Here is a 27,236-nt window from a genome sequence, read left to right on the forward strand (position 1 = left end):
AAAAGAAAAAGAAGAAAGAAAGAAAGAAAGTAAGAAAGAAAGAAAAAAGAAAGAAAGAAGGGAAAAAGAATAAATAAAAGGTAAATGGTAAAAGATTTTAGGGGAAAAGGAGCCTGCAGAGCAAGAATTAGGGGAATCAGGAGTGAGTGACAATTTGGAGGTCAGCGGTTCTGAGCTACAATACCAGTCCTGTTTTGTATAAATTGAGACTCTCATTCCTAAAATGGACTGGCTGTCTTGCAGGGTTTATAAGGACTATAAGAGATAACCATGTGACTTATCTAGCACACAGTAGGTACCCCATAAAGAGTAGCTATTACAAGGTAAACTAAGACATTTACCTTTTCCTCATTTTGCTACCCACTCTGTCCCCAAAGCAAACTCCAACTAATTCCTTCCAAAACACCATCTTTCTCTTTGCCACCAGCCCCCCCGGCCTTTTTTTTTTTTGAGACGACACTCGCTCTGTTGCCCAGGCTGGAGTGCAGTGGCACCATCTCCACTCACTGCAAGCTCCATCCCATTGCATTCTCCTGCTTCAGCCTCCTCGGTAGCTGGGACTACAGGCACCCGCCACCACGCCCGGCTAATTTTTTTGTATTTTTAGTAGAGATGGGGGTTTCACAGTTTTTGCCAGCATGGTCTCGATCTCTTGACCTGGTGATCCACCCGCCTTGGCCTCCCAAAGTGCTGGGATTACAGGCGTGAGCCACCGCGCCCGGCCAATCCCCACCTCTTTTGAACACTTCTACTCTCCAGTCCACCCATACGTCCTGCAGTCAAGCCAGAGGAGGGAAAACAGAGCAAAAGAAAATATTAAAGGAAGTAACTTTAAATCAGTAACTTTGAGAAAAATATTTAAGTTCCAATATTGTGTGTGTGTGTGTGTGTGTGTGAGAGAGAGAGAGAGAGACAGAAAGAGAAGGAGAGAGAAGGAGAGAGAAGGCCTTTGTTAAACTGGGTAACGCCAAATCCCAGGAAAGTAGAAATGGGAATTTTTATAAAAGCATGATGTATCAGTAGAATGGAAATAAATCACCAGGTTTAAATGTGAATGTGTGACTATGGGCTCCAGTCTTCAGGGACTGGATGTTCGCATGTCCCAGTCCGGGACGAGGAAAGAGGAAGGATTAAAAGAAGAAGAAGAAAAAAAGCATTGTGGTTTAACAGTTCCTACAGTTTTCTTTTTTTTCTTTTTTTTTTTTTTTTGCTTTTTTTAAAGCTTGCACCATAGCGATGGGAACACCTCTGGTCTCAGATGAGTGCTGGGAAGGAGGGGACTTGCTCCGGGCGCAAGTTTGCGCGGAAGCGCGACTGGACCTGGGCTCTGAATCTGGGGGTCCGGGGTTCTGCACCCAGTCGTCAGCTTCCTCATCCGCAGAGTGGCCCCCAGAAGCCTCCGCGTGGTCGCGAGGGTGCTCTAAGGGTCGGCCGGGGGCTAAGGTCGAGTCCGGCGTCCCACGCCCAGCCCGCGGGAGCTCTCGAGGCTCGCAGCGCGGCCGACCTTCGCCAGTTCGTGGGCGACTGGCACTTCGGTGCCCGCAGGCTCCCGAGGGTACCTCGCGAGGCCCGCCCAGTCCTCGGCGCCCGCCCCTCCGCGCCCCACGTGACTTCCTGACGGCTGCAGGGACTGCCCTTCCCGGGCTAGGTTTCGTTTCCTCGGCAGCCTCGGAGCGCGGTTGCAGTAGTCGCGTCGCGACCCCTGGGAGCACCATGGCACAGCTGTGCCCCCTGGCCGAGGAGCTGTCGTGCTCCATCTGCCTGGAGCCCTTCAAGGAGCCGGTCACCACTCCGTGCGGCCACAACTTCTGCGGGTCCTGCCTGAACGAGACGTGGGCCGTCCAGGGCGCCCCATACTTGTGCCCGCAGTGCCGCGCCGTTTACCAGGCGCGACCACAGCTGCACAAGAACACTGTGCTGTGCAACGTGGTGGAGCAGTTCCTGCAGGCCGAGCTGGCCCGGGAGCCACCCGCCGATGGCTGGACGCCGCCCGCCCGCGCCTCTGCACCCAGCCTGGGTGCCCAGGTGGCTTGCGACCACTGCCTGAAGGAGGCCGCCGTGAAGACGTGCTTGGTGTGCATGGCCTCCTTCTGTCAGGAGCACCTGCAGCCGCACTTCGACAGCCCCGCCTTCCAGGACCACCCGCTGCAGTCTCCCGTTCGCGACCTGTTGCGCCGCAAATGTTCCCAGCACAACCGGCTGCGGGAATTTTTCTGCCCCGAGCACGGCGAGTGCATCTGCCACATCTGCCTGGTGGAGCATAAGTCCTGCTCTCCCGCGTCCCTGAGCCAGGCCAGCGCCAACCTGGAGGTAAGGAATGGCCCGGGAGGGCGCAGAGGGCAGCCTGGGCCTACTGGGTGATGCAGAGGGGCCACCGGGGGCCTCTCTGCCACACTCTGGACGCCCTGGGGGAGATGGGCCTGAATTCGAGACCAGGGCATCTCCAATGTCAGACTAGAAAGGGGCTGGGAGATCATATAGTCCTCTGCCATCATCCATGAAGACAGGTTAGGTTGCTTGCCATAAGCCTGTCTTTGTCTGATGGTATTTATTTTTATTTTTTTGAGACAGGGTCTCGTCCCTCTCACCCAAGCTGGAGTGCAGTGGCAGAATCACAGCTCACTGCAGCCTTGACTTCCCGGACTTAAGGGATCCTCCTACCTTAGCCTCAAGAGTAGCTGGGACCACAGGCTCGCTAATTTTTTTACTTTTTTGTAGAGATGAGGTTTCGCCATGTTGCCCAGGCTGGTCTCAAATTCCTGAGCTCAAGCGATCTGCCCACCTCTACCTCCTAAAGCGCTAGGATTAAAGGCGTGAGCCACTGCGCCCCACCATCTGATGGTGTTTAGTAGAGGGTTTTGAATGTCAACTGTGAACCTTGGAGGTAACCTCTGTTCCCTCACGAAGTCCTGGTAGCACCCAGGAGGTGGATATGATTTAGTTTCATTTTACTGTTGAGGATACTGAGGTCCAGAGAAATGAACTTAGCCTGACCTAATACAGTAAATGGCCATGCAGGCATTGCGACCCAGGTTGGTTCGATTTCATAGTTTGCATTTCTCCCCATGGACCAGCCTCATATCCAGGTCCCTAGAGTCTGGAGCACCAAACAGTCCAGGAAGCTTGAGGTCATGTAAGCAAAAGCCTTTGGTGGGCTGGAGAGTTCGTGTGATCAGGAAGGGTTGTTATTCGAGGCCTAAGAGGGAGGGTGGGGAGCCTCCCAGTAATCACTGGATCAGAACCACAGGGAGAGCCAACACTCTTGCACCATAGTGTCCTCTGTCCTGGCTGTGTGACTTTGAGCACAGGGTTTGGCCCCTGGACCTGGGTCCTAACCAGTATAGTGAAGCTGTGGGACTAGGTGGATTCCTAAGGGTCTTTCAGGTCTGCAATGTTTTTAGGTTGTCTGGGGATCATACCTTTCCCTTGTGGACTCAAAGCAGAGGCTGAAATCAAACCATCTTTTGTTATATCAGCCTAAGATCCAAAGCATGGCCTGATTTAATTTCATTCTCACAGCACCTTCAGGGAGAACAAGCCCCGTCTTCGTGTTGTCAAAGGAGACAGTAGCCTGAGCAAGGTCAGAGTTGGGGGTCTGCATCCAGCTTTGTGTAGCATATAAGCTTGGCTTTTTTTTTTTTTTTTTTTTTTTTCCTTTTAGAGACAGGGTCTTGCTGTGTTGCCTAGGCTGTTCTTGAACTTTCGGCCTCAAGGGATCCTCCCATCTCAGCCTCCTGAGTAGCTGGGACTACAGGTGTGCCACCATGCCTGGCTATAAACTTGGCTTTTTTTTTTTCTTTCTTTTAGAGACAGGATCTTACTCTGTCACCCAGGCTGGAGTACAGTGGGGTGATCATAGCTCACTGTAATCTCAAACTCCTGGGCTCAGGTAATCCTCTTGCCTCAGCCTCCTGAGTAGGTAGTACTACAAATGTGAGCCACCGCACCTGGCTAAGTTTTAAAAAATTCTTGTGTAAAGACAGGATCTCACCATGTTGCCTAGGCTGGTCTTGAACTCCTGGCCTCAGTGCTCCTCCCATCTTAGCCTCCTGAGTAGCTGGGACTACAGATGTGCTACCACCGGGCCTGGCTGTAAAATCAGATTTTTTTTTTGAGACGGAGTCTTGCTCTGTTGCCAGGCTGGAGTGCAGTGGTGTGGTCTCAGCTCACTGCAACCTCTGCCTCCCAGGTTCAAGCAATTCTCCTGCCTCAACCTCCTGAGTAGCTGAGACTACAGGCGTGTGCCACTATGCCCAGCTAATTTTTGTATTTTTAGTAGAGACTGGGTTTCACCATATTGGCCAGGCTGGTCTCAAAGTCCTGACCTTGTGATCCACCCGCCCTGGCCTCCCAAAGTGCTGGGATTATAAGCGTGAGCCACCACGCTCAGCCCATGTATATACATTTTTTAATCTTTTCTTTTAGAGACAGGTTTTCACTCTGTCACCCAGGCTGGAGTACAGTGGCGTGATCATAGGTCACTATAACGTTAAACCCTGGACTCAGGTGATCCTCCTGCCTCAGCCTCTTGAGTAGCTAGGACTACAAGTGCGTGCCACCACACCCAGCTAATATTTTAAAACATTTTTTGTAGAGACGGGATCTCACTATGTTGTCCAGGCCGGTCTTGAACTCCCAACCTCAAGGGATCCTCCCACCTCAGCCTTCCAAAATGCTGGGATTACAGGCATGAGCCAGGAGCCTGGCCTAAACTCTGCTGTTTATTCCTAACAACAGGCCTTCCTCTGCCAACACCTGCCCTGCTGTCCTGACTTGCTGAGTCCTATAACAGGTCTGCTTTTTGAGCCCTGCTACTGCTGCCCATCACTGTTGGCAGAGCCAGTCTCAGCTGGGCAATGCCCTTGGCCTTGGGGGTTGGGTTGTCTTGGCCACTGGTATGGGCGGACTTGAGACTCTGGTGCCTCCCATGTGGAAGACCCAAGTCTCCAGTCTGTGAAGGGATCCTCAGAATTTCAAAAAGTCCTTTATCTTTGATTAGGGGATTATTGCTGCTACCAAAGTTTTTGGGTCACTTTCCTTTGGTCTGGAGTCATGTGGGCACCATTCATGATGAGAGTACTACTGCATATGTTTGATTAATGGCGCATCAAATCTTTCAAAATACCGGGCTCAGGGTGTAGTGCTATGAGCAGCTCTTGAAAATGAAGCAGTTGGCAGCCTTGGGGTGTTATGAGGTCTCTTCCTGCTCAGAGGCCAGCAAGGACGGATGTATGTAGGCCTGGTCTTTGGCCCACACCTTATCTTGGCCACTGTTAGAGGCCAGGTCGAAGGGCAGTGTCACAGAGGTCAAGTTTGAAACATCATGAGCAGCTTGGGCTTTTCGGATTGAGTTAGTGTGGCCTTGGTCCCTGCCTCAAACCCCTACATGTGACTGTCATTGGGTTGTTCAAATCCAGATTCAAAATCAGGTTCTGCCCAGAATATCCTGGGTGGAGTTGAAGAGTCTGGAAAAGTGGAAGAGAGGACCAGAGTATGTTGAGTCTGCTAGTTTCGGGAAGGAAATGGTTTTTTTCTGGAAATCTCCAGCATGCTCTTTTTGGACATGTGTCTATGATTTTAATATCGGGATCTTAGCTGTGCCAGTTACTAGTAGTGTAGCTGGGGCAAGTCACTTAATTGTTCCATGCCTCAGTGTCTTTGTCTGTAAAGGCTGGGTAATTCCTACCTCATAGTGTTGTTCTTAGCTTTAAGTAAGTTAATACAGGAAAAGCACTAGAACAGTGCCTGGCATACAGTAAGTGCACAATAAATACTAGCTGCTCTTGTTACAGCGGTGGTGATTTGCCTTCCTGTTTCTGTGCCCCATTATTTCATCTGAGCAAAGAGGTAGGAGACTCAGATATTGGTTATGAAAATTAATAGAAATCAGATGAGGATATTAGCTTCCTTCATATACAGTTTGCCTTTGTTTCTGGAGGTGGCTAGGATTGAGCAGATTTGTGGCTGGGCTTCAGCCCCTGTGAGCTGCTTCATCTTTTTTTTTTTTTTTTTTTTTTTTTTTTGAGATAGGGTCTCACTCTGTCACCTAGGCTGGAGTGCAGTGATGCCATCTCGACTCAATGCAGCCTTAACCTTCCGGATTCAAGCGATCCTCCTGCCTCAGCCCCCTAAGTAGCTGGGACTACAGGTGTGCACCACCATGCCTGGCTGATTTTTGTATTTTTAGTACAGACAGGGTTTTGCCATGTTGCCCAAGCTGGTCTCGAACTCCTGAGCGCAAATGATCCACTTGCCTGGGCCTCCTAAAGTGCTAGGATTACAGGCATGAGCCACTGCGCCTGGCTGGCTGATTCATCTTCCCAGCCCTTGGTGGTCCCAGTCTACAGTGAGCCTTGGACTCTGATTTCTGTCTCCCTGCCCTGTGAAGCTGACAAAGGCTCCCAGCTTTGTTCTGGGATTGGCAGATGCCTCTGGAGTGAACATCCTTGATATCAGGCTTATCTCTCTGGGCCCCCTTCCCCCTTCTCCTGAACCTTGACTTCTTTTTTTTTTTTTTTTTTTTTTTTTTTTGAGACGGAGTCTCGCTCTGTCGCCCAGGCTGGAGTGCAGTGGCCGGATCTCAGCTCACTGCAAGCTCCGCCTCCTGGGTTCACGCCATTCTCCTGCCTCAGCCTCCCGAGTAGCTGGGACTACAGGCGCCCGCCAGGTCGCCCGGCTAGTTTTTTGTATTTTTAGTAGAGACGGGGTTTCACCATGTTAGCCAGGATGGTCTCGATCTCCTGACCTCGTGATCCGCCCGTCTCGGCCTCCCAAAGTGCTGGGATTACAGGCTTGAGCCACCGCGCCCGGCAAACCTTGACTTCTTAATCCTCTGCTTGATTGGCTCTCCAGCGTCTTTTAGCAGATCTCCCCCCTGCCCCGTTATTTGGACTGCTTTCCTGGTTGTTTGCAGTGGGAGGACTGGTCTGAGTGGCCCCACCTGCCATTACCGAAGCAGCTGTCCCAGCTCGTTCTATTCCTGTGTGAGCTTGGCCACCTTGCTGTCTTCCTTGCCTGAGTTTCACTGGCTGTAAAATGGGTAATTAGAGAAGAAACTCATAATAATATAAGCTGACATGTAGTATGTTTTTCCTAAGATCCAGGCATTGGGCTGAGTACTTACATTGTTTCAATTAATCCTCCCAATATCCCAGTGAGCTGGGGACAGTTCTATCTATTTTGTGTCCAAGAAAACTGAGATGAAGGACACAGTTACACAGCTGGGAATTGGGACTGGAACCCTGGTCTGTACTGTCCTCTGAGAAGGATGAAGGGAGGTAGTAAGTATTAGAATACTTCAAAAAGCTCCAAGCAGGCAAGGCTCGGGTGACAGAACTTGGGGTGGTAAGACTTGGGTGGAGTGGAAGAGGAAGGAATCTATCCTGTGGGATAGATCCAGGGATGGCTTCTGGTGGGGCTTGGCTGAAGAGGTGCATTCTCACCCTCATTTGTTTTCCCTGCAGGCCACCCTGAGGCACAAACTAACTGTCATGTACAGTCAGATCAACGGGGCGTCGAGAGCGCTGGATGATGTGAGAAACAGGCAGCAGGATGTGCGGGTGAGTGGCAGGGCTCTCCGAGGCCAGCCCTGCCCTGTGGCTTTCCTTGCCTTCCAGGCAGGACAGGCGTGGCTCTGACCATGACAAGGCTGGTGTTGGGTGCACTCACGGTGTCAGGATGAAACATCAACCTTGCAAAGCATGCAGATAGCTGTGTGTCCGAGAGAGATCCTTTGCAAACCCGAACTGAAAATTACCTGTAAGCCCAACTGTGGGGGAAATCATTATAAATTAGGGTTAAAAAGTAGTAATTCAAAAAAATGACTATGATATAAAGTGGGAGAAAAAGAGGAAGCAAAAGTATATACCTCCTAGGGTTGCATTTATTTACAAAAAGGAAGTATATTAGTTTTGTAGGGCTACTGTAACAAATTGCCACAAACTTGGTGGCTTACAACAACAGAAATGTATTCTGGCAGAGCTCTGGAGGCCAGAAGTCCAAAATCGAGATGTTGGCATGGCCACACTCCCGAAGTTTCTAGGGGAGAACCCTTCCTTGCTTCTTACAGCTTCTGGTGGCTCAGGCATTCCTTGGCTTCTGACTGCATCCCTCCAATCTCTGCCTCTGTCTTCACATATCTGTCTCTTCTTCCCTTAGTGTCTTCCATCTCCAATAAGGACCCTTGTCACTGGATTTAGGGAGCACCTGGGTAATCTAGGATGATCGAATCTCAAGATCTTTAATTGCATCTGCAAAGACCTCTTTCCTCAGTAAGATTACAGTCACAGGTTCTGGTTATATGGACATGTCTTTTGGGGGCCCGGCATTCAACCCATTACAGACAGCGTGGAAAGAAACTGAAAGGGAATATTATAGAAGGATCATAGTGGAAGTGTTGGAGTGGTAAATTAGGAATGGTTTTGTTCCCCCTGTTTTTCAGATTTTCTATACGTTTAAATTGCTTTTAAATGGAAAGATCAGATTTTTACCCCTTTTCAGAGCTGCAGCACCCAGTTTTATTGCAGCAGTTATGGTTTAATTAGATGAGATCTAGGTTAGAATACCAGCTCTGTCACATACTAGCTTATGTTGCTTTGGTCATGTTGACAGATCTTCGAACCTTCGTTTCCCAATTTGCACAATGGAATCACAACTTTCTGAAGATGATTGTGAGACAAATGAAAGAATGCACGTGAAAGTACCTGTATTTGTTAGAGGGCAGGCTGTACTGCTGTAACAAAGATACACCAAAATTCAGAGGCTTAAATGTGATCGAAGTTTATTTTGCCAACTGACAGTCCAAACCCACACATGAGTAACCCAGACTAAGGGTTCATGTGATCATTCAGGGATTAAGGGTTCTCCCTTCTTATTACCCTACTATTCTACAAGGTATTGTCCCAACCTCTTTGGCTGAAGCTGAGTTACCGTTACATCTTTGTTCTAGCCTGTGAGAAAAGGGACAAAGAGGAAGTGGAGGACAATAAGCAATTTTCCTTTACACAAGTGATACAGTGTTGCACATATCATTCCTGGGCATGGGTCATTGGAAGGAGTTTTGTCACATCACCTAGCCTAGCTGCAGGAGAGGCTGGGAAATGTAGTCTGAGTAGCCACATGCTCAGATGAAACTCCAGGGATGTTCTCTTACCAAAAGGAAAAAAGGGAAAATGAACGCTGGGGGACACTTGTAGTTACATTAGAAGTCGCACAGTAAAAGATTGGCAGAGAAGGCTGGGCACGATGGCTCATGCCTGTAATCCCAGCACTTTGAGAGGCAAAGGTGGGTGGATCATCTGAGGTCAGGAGTTCAAGACCAGCCTGGCCAACCTGGTGAAACCCCATCTCTACTAAAAATACAAAAAATTAGCCGGGCATGGTGGTGCATCCCTATAGTTCCAGCTACTCGGGAGGCTGAAGCAGGAGAATCACTTGAACCTGGGAGGCAGAAGTTGTAGTGAGCTGAGGTCATGTCATTGCACTCCAGCCTGGGTGACAAGAGCGAAACTTCATCTCAAAAAAAAAAAAAAAATTGACGAAGAAATACTTGAATTCCTCTCTTCCAGTCTACTGTCCTTCTTGTGTGTTTTTCTCTTTGTTATGTTTAATTCTGAGCTATTGTCTTAGTCCATTTTCTGCTGCTATAACAGAGTACCACAGACTGGGTATTTGCAAAGAAGAGAAGTTTATTTGGCTCAAAGTTCTAGAGGCTGAGAGGTCCAAGAGCATGCTTCCAGCATCTGGTGAGGATCATCCATGGCAGAAGGATGGAAGGCAGGAGAGCGGGACAGGAAAAAGGAGGTCAAACCCTGTGATAAGGACATAAATCCATTCACGAGGGCAAAGCCCTCACAATCTAATCACCTCAATGGCAATTCAGTCTCAGCATGAGCTTTGCAGGAGACATTCAAACCATAGCAGCTATTGAGGCTACCCAAGATGTGAAACAAAATTGCAGCTGCTAAAGCAGTGCTGTCCAGCAGAAATATAGTAGGAGTGCAGATGTAATTTTAAGTTAATTTGAATAGTACATGAGATTTATCTTATTTTATTTATCTATCTTTTTTAGAGATAGGTCTCACTCTGTCACCCAGGCTGGAGTGTAGTGGAGCAATCATAGCTCACTGCAGCTTTGAACTCCTGGGCTCAAGTAATCCTCCTGATTCAGCCTACCCCCTTCACCCCCCACTATCTAGGAATACAGTCCATCTAATTTTTTTTTTTTTTATTTTTGTAGAGAAAGGGTCTCTCTGTGTTGCCCAGGCTGGTCTTGAACTCCTGGCTTCAAGCGATCCTCCTGCCTTGGTCTTCCAAGGTGCTGGGATTATGAGCATGAATCACTGCACCTGACTGAGATTAATTTTAATATTGCAGTTTATTTAATTTGGTATATCTTAAGTATTATTCTTTCATCATATCATCAATTTAAAAGTTTTAAGGTATTTTACATTCCTTTTTTTGGTAGGAAACCCTTGAAAGCCAGTATGTATTTTACACTCATGGCAAGTCTCAGCTTGGACTAGCCACATTTCATGTGTTCAGTAGCCACATGTAGCAAGTGGCTATGTTATTGGAAAGTACAGTTCTAGAGCATGATATTCTCTAGAACTTTTGCAGAGCTGCATCCTGACTTTTTATTTTGTTTTGTTTGTTTCATTTTATTTTATTTTATTTTATTTTATTTTATTTTATTTTATTTTATTTTATGAGATAGAGTCTTGCTCTGTCTCCCAGGCTGGAGTGCAGTGGCACCATCTTGGCTCACTGCAACCTCTGCCTCCTGGGTTCAAGCGATTCTCCTCCCTCAGCCTCCCAAGTAGCTGGGACTACAGGTGTGTGCCACCACAACCAGCTCATTTTTGTATTTTTAGTAGAGACAGGGTTTCACCATGTTGCCCAGCATGGTCTTGATCTCTTGCTGACTTTTATTTTTAAAAATTGCCCATGAATCACCTTTAGCTTAAGAAATAAAATATCATCGATGCAGCCCCTCCCATCTGTTTCTTCCTTATTCTACCCCCTTCCTCTCTTCCAGAAGTAACCACTCTCCTGAATTTATTTATTCATTCCCACACGTTTCTTTGTGCATATAACCATTCTGTTTGTTTCTAAGCTTTGTTGAAAGAGCATCATATGGTGGATCTTCTTCTGCAAGTTTTTCTGTCATGGAGATTTATCCAGGCATAGCTCCAGTTTATTAATTTTTGTAACTGTTGCTAACAGTCCGTCCTATGAATAGCTCCCAGTCTTTGCATCAAGTCTTCTTCTGATGGATGTTCAGGTTGATTCCAGGTTTTTGCTACTTTAGACAATGCTGCCTGTGAACATTCTTATGCATGTCTCAGGGGCAGGTGGCTGCGATTTTTTGTAGCATAGAGTCTTAGGACTGGAGTTGCTGAGTCATAGTGTATGAGCACCTCCAAATTTATTAGATATTGCCAAGTTGCTCTCCAAAGTAGTTTGTTCTCCCACAAAGTACAGGTAAGAGTTCCTGGAACTCCACATCTCACCAGCGCTTGAGGCTGCAGCCTTAGCATTTTTGCCCCTTTGATGAGTGTCCTCTTGCCTTGGCCCTCTCAGATGAATGCAAACAGAAAGGTGGAGCAGCTACGACAAGAATACACGGAAATGAAGGCTCTCTTGGACGCCTCAGAGTCCACCTCGACAAGGAAGATAAAGGAAGAGGAGAAGAGGGTCAACACCAAGTTTGACACCATTTATCAGATTCTCCTCAAGAAGAAGAGTGAGATCCAGACCCTGAAGGAGGAGATTGAACGGGGCCTTACCGAGGGGGATGAGTTCGAGTTTCTGGAGGTGGGTCGCCACAAGGCATTGTTGAATGTTTTTTTTCTTTTTTCTTTTTTTGCGTGAGATCATGCTGTTGATGATAAGGCCCTCAAGGAGCTGGGGACTGGAAGAGGTCACTGGAAGCATCCCTGAGACACATGCTGTATTAGTTTTCTGAGCTGGGCAACAACTTACCACAAATGTAGGGGCTTCAAAAAATGTATATTTATTCTCTCAGAGTTTCTCTGGCTCAGGAATCTGGACATGGCTTTATGGGTGGCCTGCATAGGGTCTCACCAGGCTACAGTCTGCGAGGGATGGCCAGGCTGTTTCCTTTGGAGCTCAGGGTTGTCTTCCAAGCTCATGTGGTTGTTGGCAGAATTTAGTTCCTTATGGTTGTAGGACTGAGGCCCACCCCCCCCCCCCAATTTCCTGCTGGTTGTCTCTCAGATTGATAGCTGACTTCTTCAAGGCCAGCATGAGAATTTCTCCTCTAGAAAGGGGCAATCCCTCTTTTAAGGGATTTTACCTGATTAAATCAGGTCCACCCCAGATGATTGCCCTTTTGATGAACTCAAAATCAATTGATTTGAGATGCTAATTACACCTGCAATATTCCACCCCCTTTGCCATATAACCTAACCTAATCCCAGGAGTGATATCCTATTTCATTCACCGTCCTGCCCATACTCAAGGGGAGGGCATTCCATAGGGTATATACATCAGTTGGGGTCGGGGGCTTGAGGGCCATCTTAGAATGTTGCCTACCACACACACTCCACCTCTTCCTCCCATCCTTCCTCCAGCAGCCCCTGGAAGTGTGTGTTAGTAGTCCCTTTTGCGTTGCTATAAAGGAGTACCTAAGACTGAGTTATTTATTTATTTTATTTATTTATTTTGAGATGGAGTTTTGTTCTTGTCGCTCAGGCTGGAGTGCAGTGGCGTGATCTTGGCTTACTGAAACCTGTGCCCCCATGTTCAAGTGATTCTCCTGCCTCAGCCTCCCGAGTAGCTGGGATTACAGGTGCACCCCACCACGCCCAGCTAATTTTGTATTTTTAGTAGAGACAGGGTTTCACCATGTTGGCCAGGCTGGTCTCGAACTCCTGACCTCAGGTGAGCCACCCGCCTCGGCCTCCCAAAGTGCTGAGATTACAGGTGTGAGCCACTGTGCCCAACCAGACTGAGTAATTTATAAAGAAAGGAGGTTTATTTGGCTCACAGTTCTACAGGTTGTACAAGCATGGCACCAGCATCTGTCTGGCTTTTAGTGAGGCCTTTGGTGAGGAAGAAGCGTTTACTCATGGCAGAAGGTGAAGCTGGGAGCAGGCATGTCACAGGGTTAGAGAGGGAGCAAGAGACAGAGGAGGAAGTGCCAGCTTCCATTAAACAACTAGTTTGTGCAAGAACTTACCTGTTACCATGGGGAGGGCACCAAGCCATGCATGGGGGATCCACCCCCATGACCCGAACACCTCCCACCCTGCCCCATCTCCAACATTGGGAATCACATTCCAACGTGAGATTTGGAGGGGACAAACATCCAGACTGTATCAAAGTATCTTTCTAAAGCATGGGCCCCCTGCTATTTCTGGCCTCATGTCCCTTAGCACGGCCTGCAGGGTCCTGGGTGACTGGGCCCTGCCTGTGCCAGCAGCCTCATCTCTTATCACCCACCCCTGGGTCATGCCCTGTGCACTCACTGTTCCCCAGACACAGTGGGTGTGGGTGGGATGCCATGCCGGGCATTCTTACCTAGTGAGTCGTATCCTTCCAGGGCCTTGGATCCCATTGTCATGCCATATCGGTGTTCGCAAGCATGCCACACTGCTTCTACAGTAGCATTGGGTGATGTTGTTTCAGACGTGCATTTTTTCCTGGCTGTTTTGACTGTAAACCCATCTCTTATTACCCCCATTCATCCTCCTGCAAATCTGACCAGCACATAGCAGAGTGCTTGGCATATAGTGGTGTGCCCCATTGGTTGAGTGACCTGCAGCTCTCCCTAAAAGGCCTAGATTCCTTGTTCAGATCAGGGGGTGGGGAGACAGTGCAGAAGTGAATGGGAACCTTCTCTCTGTGCACTGAGGCCTGATGCATGCCTAGTCTGGATGGCGTTAAGTTTCATCCCAAGTGCTCATTCCTGTCTATTGGAGTAGCTGCCCCGAGTACTCGAAGGATCTGAGTGCACATGTAGGCCTCTTGATACTGTACAACCCTATTTTTCTCAAAGTTTGGGACTTCCAGGAAGACTCTCCTTTCCCATAAGATATTCCCAGGCTAGAATCCACATCCCTTGAGATGTTCCTGTCTGTTACCAGAATGTGTGATTAGAGCTGTTCCCCTAGGATTGGAGTGGTCCAGAGTTTCCTGTGCTTTTCCACCCTCACTAGAAAAGTGGAATGAACATCGTCCTGGGGGATCAAAAGATCTCAGTTCCAGCTATGTCTGTGCCCCTAGCTGGTGGAGTTCCTGGCAGGCTACCAGCCATGTCTAGACCTCAGTTTCCCCATCTGTAAGATGAGTGACCTCTGGGGTCCCTTCCAGCTCCAGATTACTGTGTCTTCAAGTGTTATTTAAACTCCTGGTGACCTCTGGCCTGTAATTTGAGAAGGCTGATTGAACTTAGCACTCATGGGCCTAGGGGAGAGCTTCCTGCGGTTGGTGAAGACTGAGCCCAGGTCCCAGTTTCACCAGAGCTGCCTGCACTAACCCCCTGGCATGTTTCAGAAAGCATCAAAACTGCGAGGAATCTCAACAAAGCCAGTCTACATCCCCGAGGTGGAACTGAACCAGAAGCTGATAAAAGGCATCTACCATAGCACCTTAGACCTCAAAAACGAGCTGAAGCAGTGCATCAGGCAGCTCCAGGAGCCCACCCCCAGCTCAGGTGACCTTAGCAGCCCCCTGTGCTGCCCCCTGTGGAGCCCTGTAACCCGATGGGTCCCCTCAATGTTTTGGGATGGGAGACTGGGGCATGATCCCGAGCACTGGGGCCTGAGTTTCAGGGCTCCTGAAACATCCGCCCTCCGTCTGGAGGCTGGTGGGGAGTCTGCTTCATCCTGACATTTTAGGATCTTTCCTAAAGCATTTCTGGGGACTTGATGTTCATGCTTGGACTTTCTGAACAGATAGGCTCTTTTGACCTGTGATCTTGAGGCCAACTTGGATGGGTTTTGAATGGGCTAGGGCTTGTTACTGTATTTGGTGGGGGAATGGCTCTTTTGGAGGAGAAATCTAGAATTCCTCTGACACCCCCTTTTCATTACCCCATATCCAATCCATTGCCAAATTTCACTTCTTTCAATATCCTGACTCAGTCTGCTGATCCTAGTGCTGCTTGCCTGTTCTCCATTGCCATCACCTGTCGCCCCATGACTGTGGCAGCTTCCTAAACCCTCTGCATCTGCTGCGGCAGCCAGAGAGATATTTTCATGTTGCAGAGCTCATGTCCTGGGACCTATTCTGCTTTGCCCTCTCACTAGGCTTCCCATTACTCCCTAATGCAGACCAAACCCTTGACCCTGGTCTAGAAGCCAGCTCAGGCCCTGTTGGTCTCTCTGTAGCCCCAAGGTGCCCAAGATCTCTCTCCACCCTCCTCTGGTGCATCTCTCTGCATTCAGTTCCTCAAATATGCAAAACTTCCTGCCACAGTGCTTTTGTGTTTGCTCTTCCCCACTCTCCAGAAGGCTTGAACTCCACCATCTTCACTCATTAACTCCTCTCACCCTTCAAAGATCTCCAAAACATTACATTTATAGTCAGCCTCCCCTGCCACTGCTCCCACTCCTCAGACTGGGCCCGGGGTCCTTATCATCCTCCTGGGGCTCTTGCATGGGCAGTATCGCACTCTTCCTCGGGATCCCCATATGTCTCCTCCATTAGGTTGTGATCTCTATGAGGTCAGGGGCTGTGGCTTATTTATTTATTTATTTAGAGACAGGATCTTCCTCTGTCGCCCAGGCTGGAATGCAATGGCGTGATTATAGTTTACTGTAACCTCAAACTCCTGGGCTTAAGCGATCCTCCTGCCTCAGCCTCCTGACTAGCTAGGACTACAGATACACAACATCTTGCCTGGCTAATTAAAAAAAATTTTTTTCTTTTTTTTTTTTTTTGAGACAGAGTCTCACTGTGTCACCCAGGCTGGAGTGCAATGGCCCAACCTCGGCTCACTGCAACCTCTGCCACCTGGGTTCAAGCATTTCTCCTGCCTCAGCCTCCCGAGTTGCTGGGATTACAGGCATGTGCCACCACACCTGGCTAATTTTTATATTTTTAATAGAGACATGGTTTCACTATTTTGGTCAGGCTGGTCTCGAACTCTCGACCTCAACTAATCTGCCTGCCTCAGCCTCCCAAAGCGCTGGGATTACAGGCGTGAGCCACTGGCCCCAGCCTAAACATTTTTTTTTGTAGAGCCAGGGTCGTGCTCAGTTGTCCAGACTGATCTTGAGCTCGTGGCTTCAAGTGATCCTCCTGCCTTGGCCTCCCAAAGCACTGGGATTACAGGCTTGAGCCACTGTGCCTGGCCTGCCTGATTTTTCTTCAACGCTATTTCCCTAGTGCCTAGCACAGAGCCTGGCCCATAGTAAATCTCTGTTGTGTAGCCCAGGATTGGACTTGAATCTCAGCTTGGCCTGCCGAGTGTCCTTGCAGAAGGGCTTCTGAAATCGGTGGCGGTGCAGCCCCATTGTGGAAGTGCTGCGTGGGGGCAAAGCTATAGGTGGCTGGTATGTGGGAGGAGGGGAGAGAAAGAACGGTGGGAAAGGAACAAGTGTTGACCCAGCCTCCGCTGCACGACCTTGATTTCATTCAGGAGTCACATCAACCATGAGCAAGGTGAAGTCATCCCCATTGTGTGCTCGAAGAAACCAAAGCTCAGAGAAGTCCAGAGGCCACAGAGCTGGGTGCTGGTGGAAAAAAGACTTGACCCTCGCTACATTTTAAGTCAGAGAAAAGAGGGAACACACCAAACTGGTTCTTAGATCACCTTGTTTGTAGCTCTTGTAAAGGATGGGATGGGGAAGGTTGGAGGAAATGGCTGTCTGTGTAAACCCTCTGCCTGCCCAGCGAACCATGGCAAAGCTAGCTTCTAAGGTCAGTGAGAGGAGCCACACACACTGGGCCCTTCTTCTGTGACACAGGTGACCCTGGAGAGCATGACCCAGCGTCCACACAGAAATCCACACGCCCTGCGAAGAAGATCTCCAGTAAGTAGCCCCACCCCTGTCTCCATGGCAACAGCATTGGCTGTGGCCTCCCCAGGCTCTGGCCAAGTCACTTCCAGCCCATCCCAAGTCACGGTGGAGCCTGGACCTCAGTGGGAAAGAAGTTGGCGGTAGTTCCCACTGCAGGGGGTTGCAAGGCTGTGGCAGAAGCTCCCCTGTCCATCAGCTTTGCATTTTTGGGCTGCCTGGAATGGCAAGATGCCGGAAGCTGGCTTGTTTTGAGAAATATTTACTATACCCAAGTCCCTGGGCAGAGCCTTGGGTGAGGAGACTGATGGTGGTCCGGGAAGGGTGGAGGCTAAACCTCCTTGGCATCTCAGCAGCGTTCAGTCTCTGGGTTGTAATGGGCTTCTGCTATTACCATGTTTCTCAACCTTTTTTTTTTTTTTTTTTTTTTTTTGGTTTCTTACTATTGCCCTCCTCCTGCTTCATCCCCTGAACCATTTGAGAAAATTTTTTTCCTAATTACAACCCATGAAATTTTAATACCTCCCATCTACTGCATAACTGTTTATGTTCTGTGCTTTTACACATAAAAAGAGTAATCTTTTTTTACTCCCCCTCCCCTAAGGATCCATTTTTGCCCTCCTAGGGGTACTATCCCCCTCATTGGGCAGGCACCTGCCATTGACATAGGGGTTGGGGAAAAGAGTGATCCTGTTCTGCAAACGTGGACAACAGTGATATCGAGACCACAGGATGATTGTGAGTGATGAGGGGACACTGGCTGTGAGAGCTCTTTATGAGCCATATACCACTGAGATGTCCATATACTGCTGACATGTCCATATACCGCTGAGATGTCCATATACCACTGAAATGTTAGCTGTCATTGCTTCCCTGAAAAGTCAGTGTGAACCCAGGAGGGCTGGCTGCACACTGCTGGTGTTGGGGGGGATGAGAGAGCCAGGGCTTGCTCTTTTTTGTTGTTGTTGCTTGTGCTTAGTGTTTAGGTCTCCTGTAGCAGGCAGAGTGTGGTATCGGTCCCGGAATGGAACAGAGTCAGGGCTAGGATGCCTGGTGCAGATGGAGGAGAGAGCCCTTAGCTGGGCCGGAAAACTTCAAAGGGTACTTTGTGTGAAAAGGGAATGAAAGAGCAAGTGGAAAGTACGGTTGGCCTGTGTCCTTCCTCAGTCACCTTCCTCTGAAAGCTCCTCCCTCGGTATGAATGAATGAGCTGGGGATGCTGGCCAGCAGGCAGGTGTGTTCCCTGGTGAGGTGAGATCCTCCTGTCACAGCAGAATGACACCCTGGAGAATAAAGTTTGGGAATGAATCGAGGCTCCTGTAGGCTGAAATGGGGAAATAGGGGAGGAGGGAATGGACTAGTCCCAGTGCAGAAAGATGTCTAAGGGTAGGTGATGAGGGAGGTGCCTGTGCCCTAGACTGATGTCACAGCCTGGGCCTTCCAGGATACTGGTCCACAGGGAGTAGGTGGGAAAGTGGCAGAAGGTGAGGAAATGGGGCAGAGAGTGAGCGATGGCGAGTATGTGACTCTGAAGTAGGAGAAGCGGTAGTGGGGGCTTCGTGGTGTGACAGAGGTCTGGTGCGGAGGTAGAGGGTAATAGGAGAGAGCAGGGCTTATCTGTGATGTCAGGTGTCCTGCAGGTGGGCAGAGATATGATTTCAAAAACACCCTTTTTTGTTCCGGTGTTGTGGAAGGTGGCAAAGAAGGAACCTGGAATCTTCTAGCCCACTTGAGTGGACTTTGGACTCACCTGGAGGGCTTGTACGCCACAGATTGCTGGTCTCACCCCCCAACCTTTATGATTCAGTGGCTCTGGCTTGGGGCCCAAGAATTTGCATTTACTATTTTTTAAGAGACAGAGTCTCGCTCTTTTGCCTAGGCTGGAGTGCAATGGTGCGAACAGAACTCATTGCAGCCTCAAACTCCTGGGCTCAGGTGATCCTCCTGCCTTAGCCTCTTGAGTAGTTAGGACTGTAGGCATGTGCCACCAAACCAGGCTAAATAAAACAATTTTTTTTTTTTTTGTAGAGATGGGATATTGAAATGTTGTCCAGGTTGATCTTGAACTCCTGGCCTCAAGCAGTCTTCCCGCCTCAGCCTCCCAAATTGCTGGGATTGTGGGAGTAAGCTACAGTGCCTGACCAATAATTTGCATTTTTTAGGGGTTCTCCGGTGATGCCACTGCAGCTGGCTTGGGCACCAGATTTTGAGAATGACGATTTTAGCCAAACTCAGTTCCTGCTGGTAGACACTCCAGATATTTTTAAAAGATTTGGCAAGCTTTTTTTTTCTTTCTTTTCTTTCTTTTTTTTTTTTTTGAGACAGGGTCTCATTTTTTTGCCCAGGCTGGAGTACAGTGGCAAGAACACAGCTCACTGCAGCCTCATCCTCCTGGGCTCAAGCAGTTCTCCTGCCTCAGCTCCCAAGTAGCTGGGACTACAGGTGCGTGCCACTATGCCACTAGACCTGGCTAGTTTTTTTTTTTTTTTTTTTTTTTTTTTTTTTTTTTTTTTTTGTAGAAATGGGGTTTCCCCATGTTGCCCATGCTAGTTTCTAATGCTTGAGCTCAAGTGATCCCTGCACCTCGGCCTCCCAAAGTGCTAGGATTCCAGGTGTGAGCCACTGTGCACCCAGCGCTTGGCAAGCTTTTTTTTTTTTTTTTTCTGATTCCCTATTTGGTTTTTATTTGTGTTTTTTCCTTTATGGAAATATGATTTACCTGCAGTAAATCTCTTTTTTCCCTGCAGTAAATCTTAAATGTGCAGTTAGATCTATTTTGACAAATGCATACATGTGTTCCCATTATCCAAATCAAGATGAAGGATTTCCCTTGCTCCAGAAAATTCCTTCATGCTCCTTATTAGTCGGTCCCTGCCCCCACGACCGCTCATGCTGGTTTCTATCACTATAGATTCATTTTGCCTGCTGACTCCTTCTATTTTTCAAGTTAAAACATCCTTTTATTTGTCTGGATCAAATTCATGCACATGAATGTTATTATTTTGAAAATGTCATTATGTTGTGCCTTAAAAGAGCTTAATTCTGAAAACTTTCTTTTGCAGAAGAGGAAAAGAAATCCAAGAAACCTCGTAAGTTATGCATTTCTGCAACTGTTTGTTTCTTGAGACTGCCCGAGCACAGAACTAAATGCTGGTAGCGAGAGTTGACCTCGCTCATCAGGGTTCTGTGGTGGGTTCTATATGAGTCCATTCTGTAATGGCAACAGGCCTGAGGCTGGAGGGGAGGACAGCATAAATGAGATGAATAAGGTAACTTTAGCCTTGTCTGGTGTCCCCTGTGTTGCCCTGCTCTTCAGGCGTGTGTTTGTAGAAGCAGGTCTTAATCCGTGTGGAAGGGAGTAGAGGCCATCCCGTTGCTCTGTATCATGTTTCTCTTTCCTTACCCCCAGCCTCTGTCCCTGCCTCACCCAGCAAGCTTCCCACATTTGGAGCCCCGGAACAGTTAGTGGATTTGAAAGAAGCTGTCTCGGAGGGTGAGTTATCACAGGCAAGGAGCTTTGGGTTGTCTACTCGGAGTTTGTTCTGCAAATCGCTCTCTGTTTCCTCTCCCAGCTGCAGCCAAAGCCACCAGCTCGCATCTGAACTCAGCATCTCTCAAGGCCAAGGTGCTGGAGACTTTCCTGGCCAAGTCCAGACCCGAGCTCCTGGAGTGTGAGTAGCTTCGGGGCTGGCGTGCGGTTCCACTGGTTCTGTCTCTTCTGTGCCGCTCTGTGCAGCTCTCTGAGGCCGCTGGCTGGCTGTATCAGCCACTCCCCTTCACTTGTCCTCTACTTTGTTGCTCCCTTATGTTCTCCCAGTCATCAGTGCCTTTCTTTACTTTTCCTAACCAGCTCAGATTTCACAATCGGTCGTTTGACTCTCCCTCTTGCCGTCTAGTCTGGCCCAATTGAGCTCACCTTTCTCTGTGGGTCGGCGCCTGCATGTCCCCTGCAGAGAAGGCAGGGCGATTGTGGTCACCAGCCTTCACCGGGCGTCCCATTGCCGGCACACCTGCCCTGCATCTCCTGTCTCCTCCCCACTACTCTCCAGAGCCACCATTCCCAAGACTTCCCACTGGCCATAGCTCCAGGCTTCTCCCTGTCCCACCCACCTTCTGCTTCACGGAAAAGACAGACACTGTAAAAGGGGCTCCCCCTGCTCTGTTACTGTCATCGCATCTGCATCCACCATGCCCCCTTTCTCGCCTCCTGGCCCCTTTCCCAAGGCTAGTCCCTGGCCCTGGGCTCTGGAGTCTGCTCCCCATGCGCTCTCTGGAATCTTCTGCTCTTTCTTAGGCCTTCCCATTCCCATCTCTTCACCCTCAGCATCTCTACCTAGGCTTGCCTATCTGTAGCATGTTTACATCTCTCCAAATCACAAAAACCCAGCAAAACTGTCTCAGCTGCAGCTCTGTTTCCTGCCTCCCTTTCACCCGAATGCTTGTTAAAAATACAAATTACTAGCTGGGTGCGGTGGCTCATGCCTGTAATCCCAGCACTTTGGGAGCCCGAGGTGGGTGGATCACCTGAGGTCAGGAGTTCAAAACCAGCCTGGCCAACATGGCAAAACCCCATCTCTACTAAAAATACAGAAAATTAGCTGGGCATGGTGGCACATGCCTATACTCCCAGCTACTTGGGAGGCTGAGGCACGAGAATCACTTGAACCTGGGAGGTGGAAGTTGCAGTGAGCTGAGATTGTGCCACTGCACTCCAGTCTGGGCAACAGAGCAAGACTCTGTCTTAAAAAACAAACACAAACAAAAAACCCCAAAAAACAAATTCCTGGGCCCTGTTCCAGTCCTACAAGATCAGACTCAGGCAAGCACAGAAAGTTGTATGTTTAGCTCATTTCCTCCATGATCCTTTTGAGGACAGTTGGGGAAAAGCAGCTCTGCAGATTGTCTACATTGGTGGCTCTCAGCTATAGCCACGTGTTGGAATCCTGGGGAGCTTTTAAAATCCCTGATGCCAGGCTGTCCCCCAGACTGGTTCATTCAGAATCTCGGTGTTTGGCTGCCCAGGGTTGCAGTGTGGGGCCGAGGTGGGAGCCTGAAGTCTAATCCTCGTGCCACTGCAGTCTGACCTGTGTCCTGCCCTTGACCCAGGCAGCTCTGAGGTCATCAGTGTCCTCTGTGTCACAAAATCCAAGGGATAAATCTTTCAGCTTTTATTTAGCTTCACCTGTCAGTGGCATTCCTCCTCCTTCTGACACTCTCTCCTCTTGCCCCTTGAGCCACTATACCCCCGGGGTTTCCACCCACCCCTCCTTTGCAAGCTCGTCCAACCTGGAAGTGGGTAGAGTTCTGCTGTCAAGGCCAGGCCTAGGGCCCTCCCACTTTCTGTCTTGTTTCCTCTGCACCCCTGTGCAACACTCCAGGCAGCACCTGCCAGTGGCACCCACTTCCATGTGGTGGCCAAAACCAATCACTGAAGAATATAGCCCTTCCTTTATCATAAGCAGCGGCAGCAGGCTTGGTGGGGATCTGTGGGTCCCTTGCTTTCTCAGGGCTGGCCTTCTTGTAGCCCGCCGCTGTCCCTGCCCCGCATGAGAGGCCCAGACCAGCCCTGGGCTGCAGCTAACTCTTGCCCAAGCTGCTAGCAGCGGTGCTGAACCACGTTTCAGGAGCTGCTGTGCACTCTGTGGCAGAGCCGCATAAGCCGGGAAAGTAAAGTTCTATCAACTTAGGGCCTTTTCCACCCCCAGCTTATTCATTTTGCCTGGGGGAAAACTGGGGCTTCAGTGAAAAGTGTCATGCCCCGAGCCACCTAGCAAGTGAGTAGGGACAAAAGAGACTAGGGTGAAAGCCCAAGTCTCTTGGTTCCCAAGTTCCCAAGCTAGGTTTGTCCCTGTCTGCCTTGCTGCCCCATAAGCTATCTCCCATGGGTCCAGGATCGCTTGTAAGGGCAGAGGCAGAGGAGATTGAGTATGGGGACGACACTAAGGGGAGCTTAATCCTCAGATGTCCTGGAACTGCTTGTAAATGGCAGAAAGGGTAGGGAGGGCATGCTCGTGTCACACCAAGAATATAGTCAGGCCATGTCTCTGCTTACAGACCTCGCTTGGCTCCCTGCTGCCCACCAGTTAAAGTCTAGACTCCTGAGCCCTTCCCTTTCTAGCCCCATCATGTTTCCCTTCTCCTGATGCATCTGTGTTCCCAGCTACCCAGCTTCCCCAATCCCGGCACATGCCAACCCTCTTGGCACTCCATGGCTTCACCCTCACTGTTCCTTCTGTCTGGAACAGCTTTTCTTTCTCTGTTCTCTGTCTAGTTCTCATCATCTGTTACTTGGCTCCAATTCCAGCCTGCCAGTGAAATGTTCCCCAACTGTAGCATCAGTTGCCTTGTCTCTGTGTCCCTACAGTGTGTGCCTACCCTTTTGGCAGAGTGTGAGTTTCATGGTGTTGTTACTGATGGACTTGCCTTGCTTGTTGGAGTGTGAACTCCATGAGGCCAGGCACCTTGTCTCTCTGGTTCACGGTTGTGTATCTTGTGCCAGAATCTGGTGTCAGTCAGGTGCCTGGTAAATGGTTTTGGATGGATGAATGGACAGACATATGGATGACTGATAGATGATAGATGGCTGGCTGGCTGGACAGAATGGATGGATGAATGGATGGATAGATGAGCTGATGAATAATGGTAGGTAGATGGATGGATAGATAAATGGACAGATTGATAGATGGGTGGATAGATTAATGAATGAATGAATGGATAAATGCAAAGGCAGAAGGATGGATAGATAAGTGGATAGATGGATGAATGGAAGAATGGATAGATAGGTAGATAGATGGGTATATGGATAGATGGATGGATGGATACATGGATGGATTGATAGATACATGGATAGATGGATAGATGGATGAATAGACAGATGAGTGGATGGATGGACCAATGGGTAGATGGGTGCATGGATGGATAAAACTAGTGAATAAATAGTACCACTTTGGGAAAGGTCTAAAAGTGAGAGCACTTTGGGCCCCTTGTAATTAATTCCTTGGGATGATGTTTTCTCAGATTATGTTAAAGTCATCCTGGACTACAACACCGCCCACAACAAAGTGGCTCTGTCAGAATGCTATACAGTAGCTTCTGTGGCTGAGATGCCTCAGAACTACCGGCCGCATCCCCAGAGGTTCACATACTGCTCTCAGGTGCTGGGCCTGCACTGCTACAAGAAGGGGATCCACTACTGGGAGGTGGAGCTGCAGAAGAACAACTTCTGTGGGGTAGGCATCTGCTACGGCAGCATGAACCGGCAGGGCCCAGAGAGCAGGCTCGGCCGCAACAGCGCCTCCTGGTGCGTGGAGTGGTTCAACACCAAGATCTCTGCCTGGCACAATAACGTGGAGAAAACCCTGCCCTCCACCAAGGCCACGCGGGTGGGCGTGCTTCTCAACTGTGACCACGGCTTTGTCATCTTCTTCGCTGTTGCCGACAAGGTCCACCTGATGTATAAGTTCAAGGTGGACTTTACCGAGGCTTTGTACCCGGCTTTCTGGGTGTTTTCTGCTGGTGCCACACTCTCCATCTGCTCCCCCAAGTAGGCAGGCTGTAGACACTTGGGCTGACTGCCTGCAGAGGTCCCAAGACCCTAGTGAAAATGCAGCAGGCAGAACTCTCCTTGGAGAATTCCCCAAGAGGTGCCAAGCGTTGGGAGCATGGGAGGGGAGCTGGTGGGAGGGTGGGATATGGGATTTAGCCAGGAAAGAGGTGAGGGTGATTGTGTTGTAGGTGGGGTGGCATTTCCACCCCTTGGTGCCTATCAGAGCAGGGTGACTTGCTCCCCATTGTTCTGGAAATCTCCAGGCTGCTGGGCAGCTGGGCAGAGCTCTGGGCAGTGAAGTCATGAGTGCCCGATTCCTCTTAGAGAAAATCCATAGCTACTGTAGGTTCTGTCTTGGGTCACTTGGATCTGAAGGCTGCCCCTTTGCTCTCTGGGGTAGCCTTCAGATCTTGGTGTTTTCATTACTCGCTATAGATGTTTTTAAAATTCCAAAGTCATTGAGTTTCAATATTATATAACCTCCATTACCCGCATGTTGGGGCTCGATCTCCTGGTTATTAGCTGTGCTTGAGGAAACATCCACAGCAGTCTCTACCCAGAACAGAGTTTCCTAAAGAAGCATGCCCTCTTCCTCCACTGGAACATAGTGCATTCCCTTCCTACCCTGCTCACCCATCGCCCCCCACTGATGGTTTTCAAATAGGAAACTTTTCAGCTAAGGCTTCAGACCATGATTGGAATGAGCCTGTGTTGGATTTGTGATTCAAGATCACAGTGACCCTGATCCAGTTTGGGTGGAAATCCTTCCCAAGTATCATGAGAAGCATCTTGGCAGAGATGCTTTGGTGGCAGCCATGAGCTTTGCTGGAGGCCTTGCTTCCCATAGCCTTGGCTGAGGGGCAAGGAACTCTGCCAGGCGAGGGAGATGCTGTCCTGGGTCAACAGAAGCCTGGTGGGTTTGCTCGTGTTAGAGTGTCCTGCCTTCTTACTGACAACTCTCCTCAGTGATAGCCTCTCTCCCCTGGATTGTGAGATATGGAATGACAGTGCAGGTACCACTGAGGCTAGCACAGTCAAGCAGCCAGCTAAGCTGGATCCCTGAAGCCTGCTATCACGCCGACAGGCTGTGCAGCTGCCTCAGGGACCACACTAGGCCACTTGCTGGGGTGTCAGCCTATCACCAAAAGGGTCTTTTAGCAAACCTCATGGGGAACAGGAACATTCCTGTTCATCCCTGGCCACAGGCTGCAGACCCAGCACTGGCCCTCGCGTGAGTCAGAGCCTGGGGCTGGCCCTAGTCCCTTCTACTGCCTTCCTCGTTTGAGCCAATTCTATAGGCCCTAGTCCCTTCTACTGCCTTCCTCGTTTGAGCCAATTCTATAAGCTCACATTGATCAGGGAGGGAAAGAGCTAAAGAGGGTCACACAAGTGGCTATTTTCCCTGCAGTGTTTCTGTGCGGTGAAAATAACCCAGTCCACTAAGGGGCGGGAGTGAATGGATTGCTGGATTTTCCCCAAGCTCCTTATAGCCTGATGTCATCAGGATGTGAGTGTGAGAAATTTACCCTCTTAAAATGAAATGAGTCCAACTCTGGGCTTTGCTTAGAGGAGAGCTCCTGTCAGGCTTTTTATAATATGAAAAGAGGTCACCATTGGGGAAGTAGAGACCCCAGACCTTTTCATATGGAAATTTGAGAATGTAATGCATCTCAGGCCTTGTGCTGGAACTCTAGGGCACTCTAGGCAGGCTCAGAACATTTGATATTCCTTACAGGTACACACCTGACATGCAGGTACATACCTGATCGGTGTCATCTCCTTACAAGGATTTTCAGTTCCTCGAGAGCAATAATCTTTGTAGGAAAGACATCCCTGCAATAGGTGATATGTGGTCCTTAGAAGTTTTCTTCCTTTACTACTTGGAAGAAAAGTTCTTTGGTGAGTCTTCTCTGCTTTTGAAGATGATCAAAAGCATCTTCCTTGATTTTCTGAAACGAAAGCCTTGTCTGAAACCAATTAATACTTGGGAAACAGCTGGGCTTGGAGGAGTAGAATGCCAGAGATAAATCCATGGCTCCTGCTCTGGCTTTCTTCTGCAGAAATAAGGGCAACAGTAAGGCCCCTTCCCTGGCAAATGTGCAGCTTGGGATAGGGAAGCATGAGACCCTCTGTTTAAAAGAGAGTCAGGTAGGTAACCAAAGCCAAGCTCTGTGCAAGGTGCTTTGGAGTTGTAAATTGAGGAATGCATCCTTGCTGTCTTGAACCATTCTGTTTGCAGTGGTAAGACCTTACATAACCTAGCCTTGCAGGGCCGCCACACACCCCTGGAGTCCTAGAGTTGGAGGAACCTTTGTATCCATCTGACTTCTCATTTTGCAGAATATGATGAGAAAGTAGAGGATCACTCTGTTCACCACTCTTGCTGTTCCATTAGGGAGGAGATGCCTGCTAGCATGTGTGAGGGAAACACTCTGGTACACCGGGAAGTATCAGAAATTCCCAGAAACACAAACATGAAATACTATCCTAGACCCAGGTACTGGGGACTGTCTCAGTCAGTGTGGCATGATAAATAAAAGGTTAGGATCAAGTCTTTGTATTTTTCAAGATGTGGTAGCTGATTATTCCTGTTTTAAGCACTCTGAAATCGATCTGCGATCAATAATACTAATATGTTATCTTTTACCACATTCTGCCTCTCACTATTGATTTTAATTAGTTAGGAGTATTTGAACTATTATTTC

General features: G+C 49.0%; 1 protein-coding gene across 1 annotated transcript; it reads left to right on the forward strand.

Annotated features, from left to right (window-relative positions):
• Positions 1-1,645: 1,645 nt before the first annotated feature.
• Positions 1,646-27,236, forward strand: TRIM25 (tripartite motif containing 25). The gene is made up of 9 exons (XM_010380648.2): positions 1,646-2,310; positions 7,464-7,559; positions 11,581-11,814; positions 14,518-14,677; positions 16,935-17,000; positions 20,048-20,074; positions 20,395-20,478; positions 20,558-20,656; positions 24,003-27,236. The coding sequence occupies exons 1-9, from the start codon at positions 1,714-1,716 to the stop codon at positions 24,530-24,532; spliced, it is 1,893 nt and encodes a 630-aa protein (XP_010378950.1). The 5' UTR covers positions 1,646-1,713; the 3' UTR covers positions 24,533-27,236.

Source organism: Rhinopithecus roxellana, chromosome 19 (genome assembly GCF_007565055.1).
Source record: "Rhinopithecus roxellana isolate Shanxi Qingling chromosome 19, ASM756505v1, whole genome shotgun sequence".
Taxonomy (NCBI): Eukaryota; Metazoa; Chordata; class Mammalia; order Primates; family Cercopithecidae; genus Rhinopithecus; species Rhinopithecus roxellana.

Coding starts and splice junctions, on each gene's coding strand:
- TRIM25 (XM_010380648.2), top strand. CDS start 1,714: ATGGCACAGCTGTGCCCCCTGGCCGAGGAGCTGTCGTGCTCCATCTGC. Junction 7,560..11,580: donor ACAGGCAGCAGGATGTGCGG/GTGAGTGGCAGG, acceptor TGGCCCTCTCAG/ATGAATGCAAACAGAAAGGT. Junction 17,001..20,047: donor CCCTGCGAAGAAGATCTCCA/GTAAGTAGCCCC, acceptor TTTCTTTTGCAG/AAGAGGAAAAGAAATCCAAG.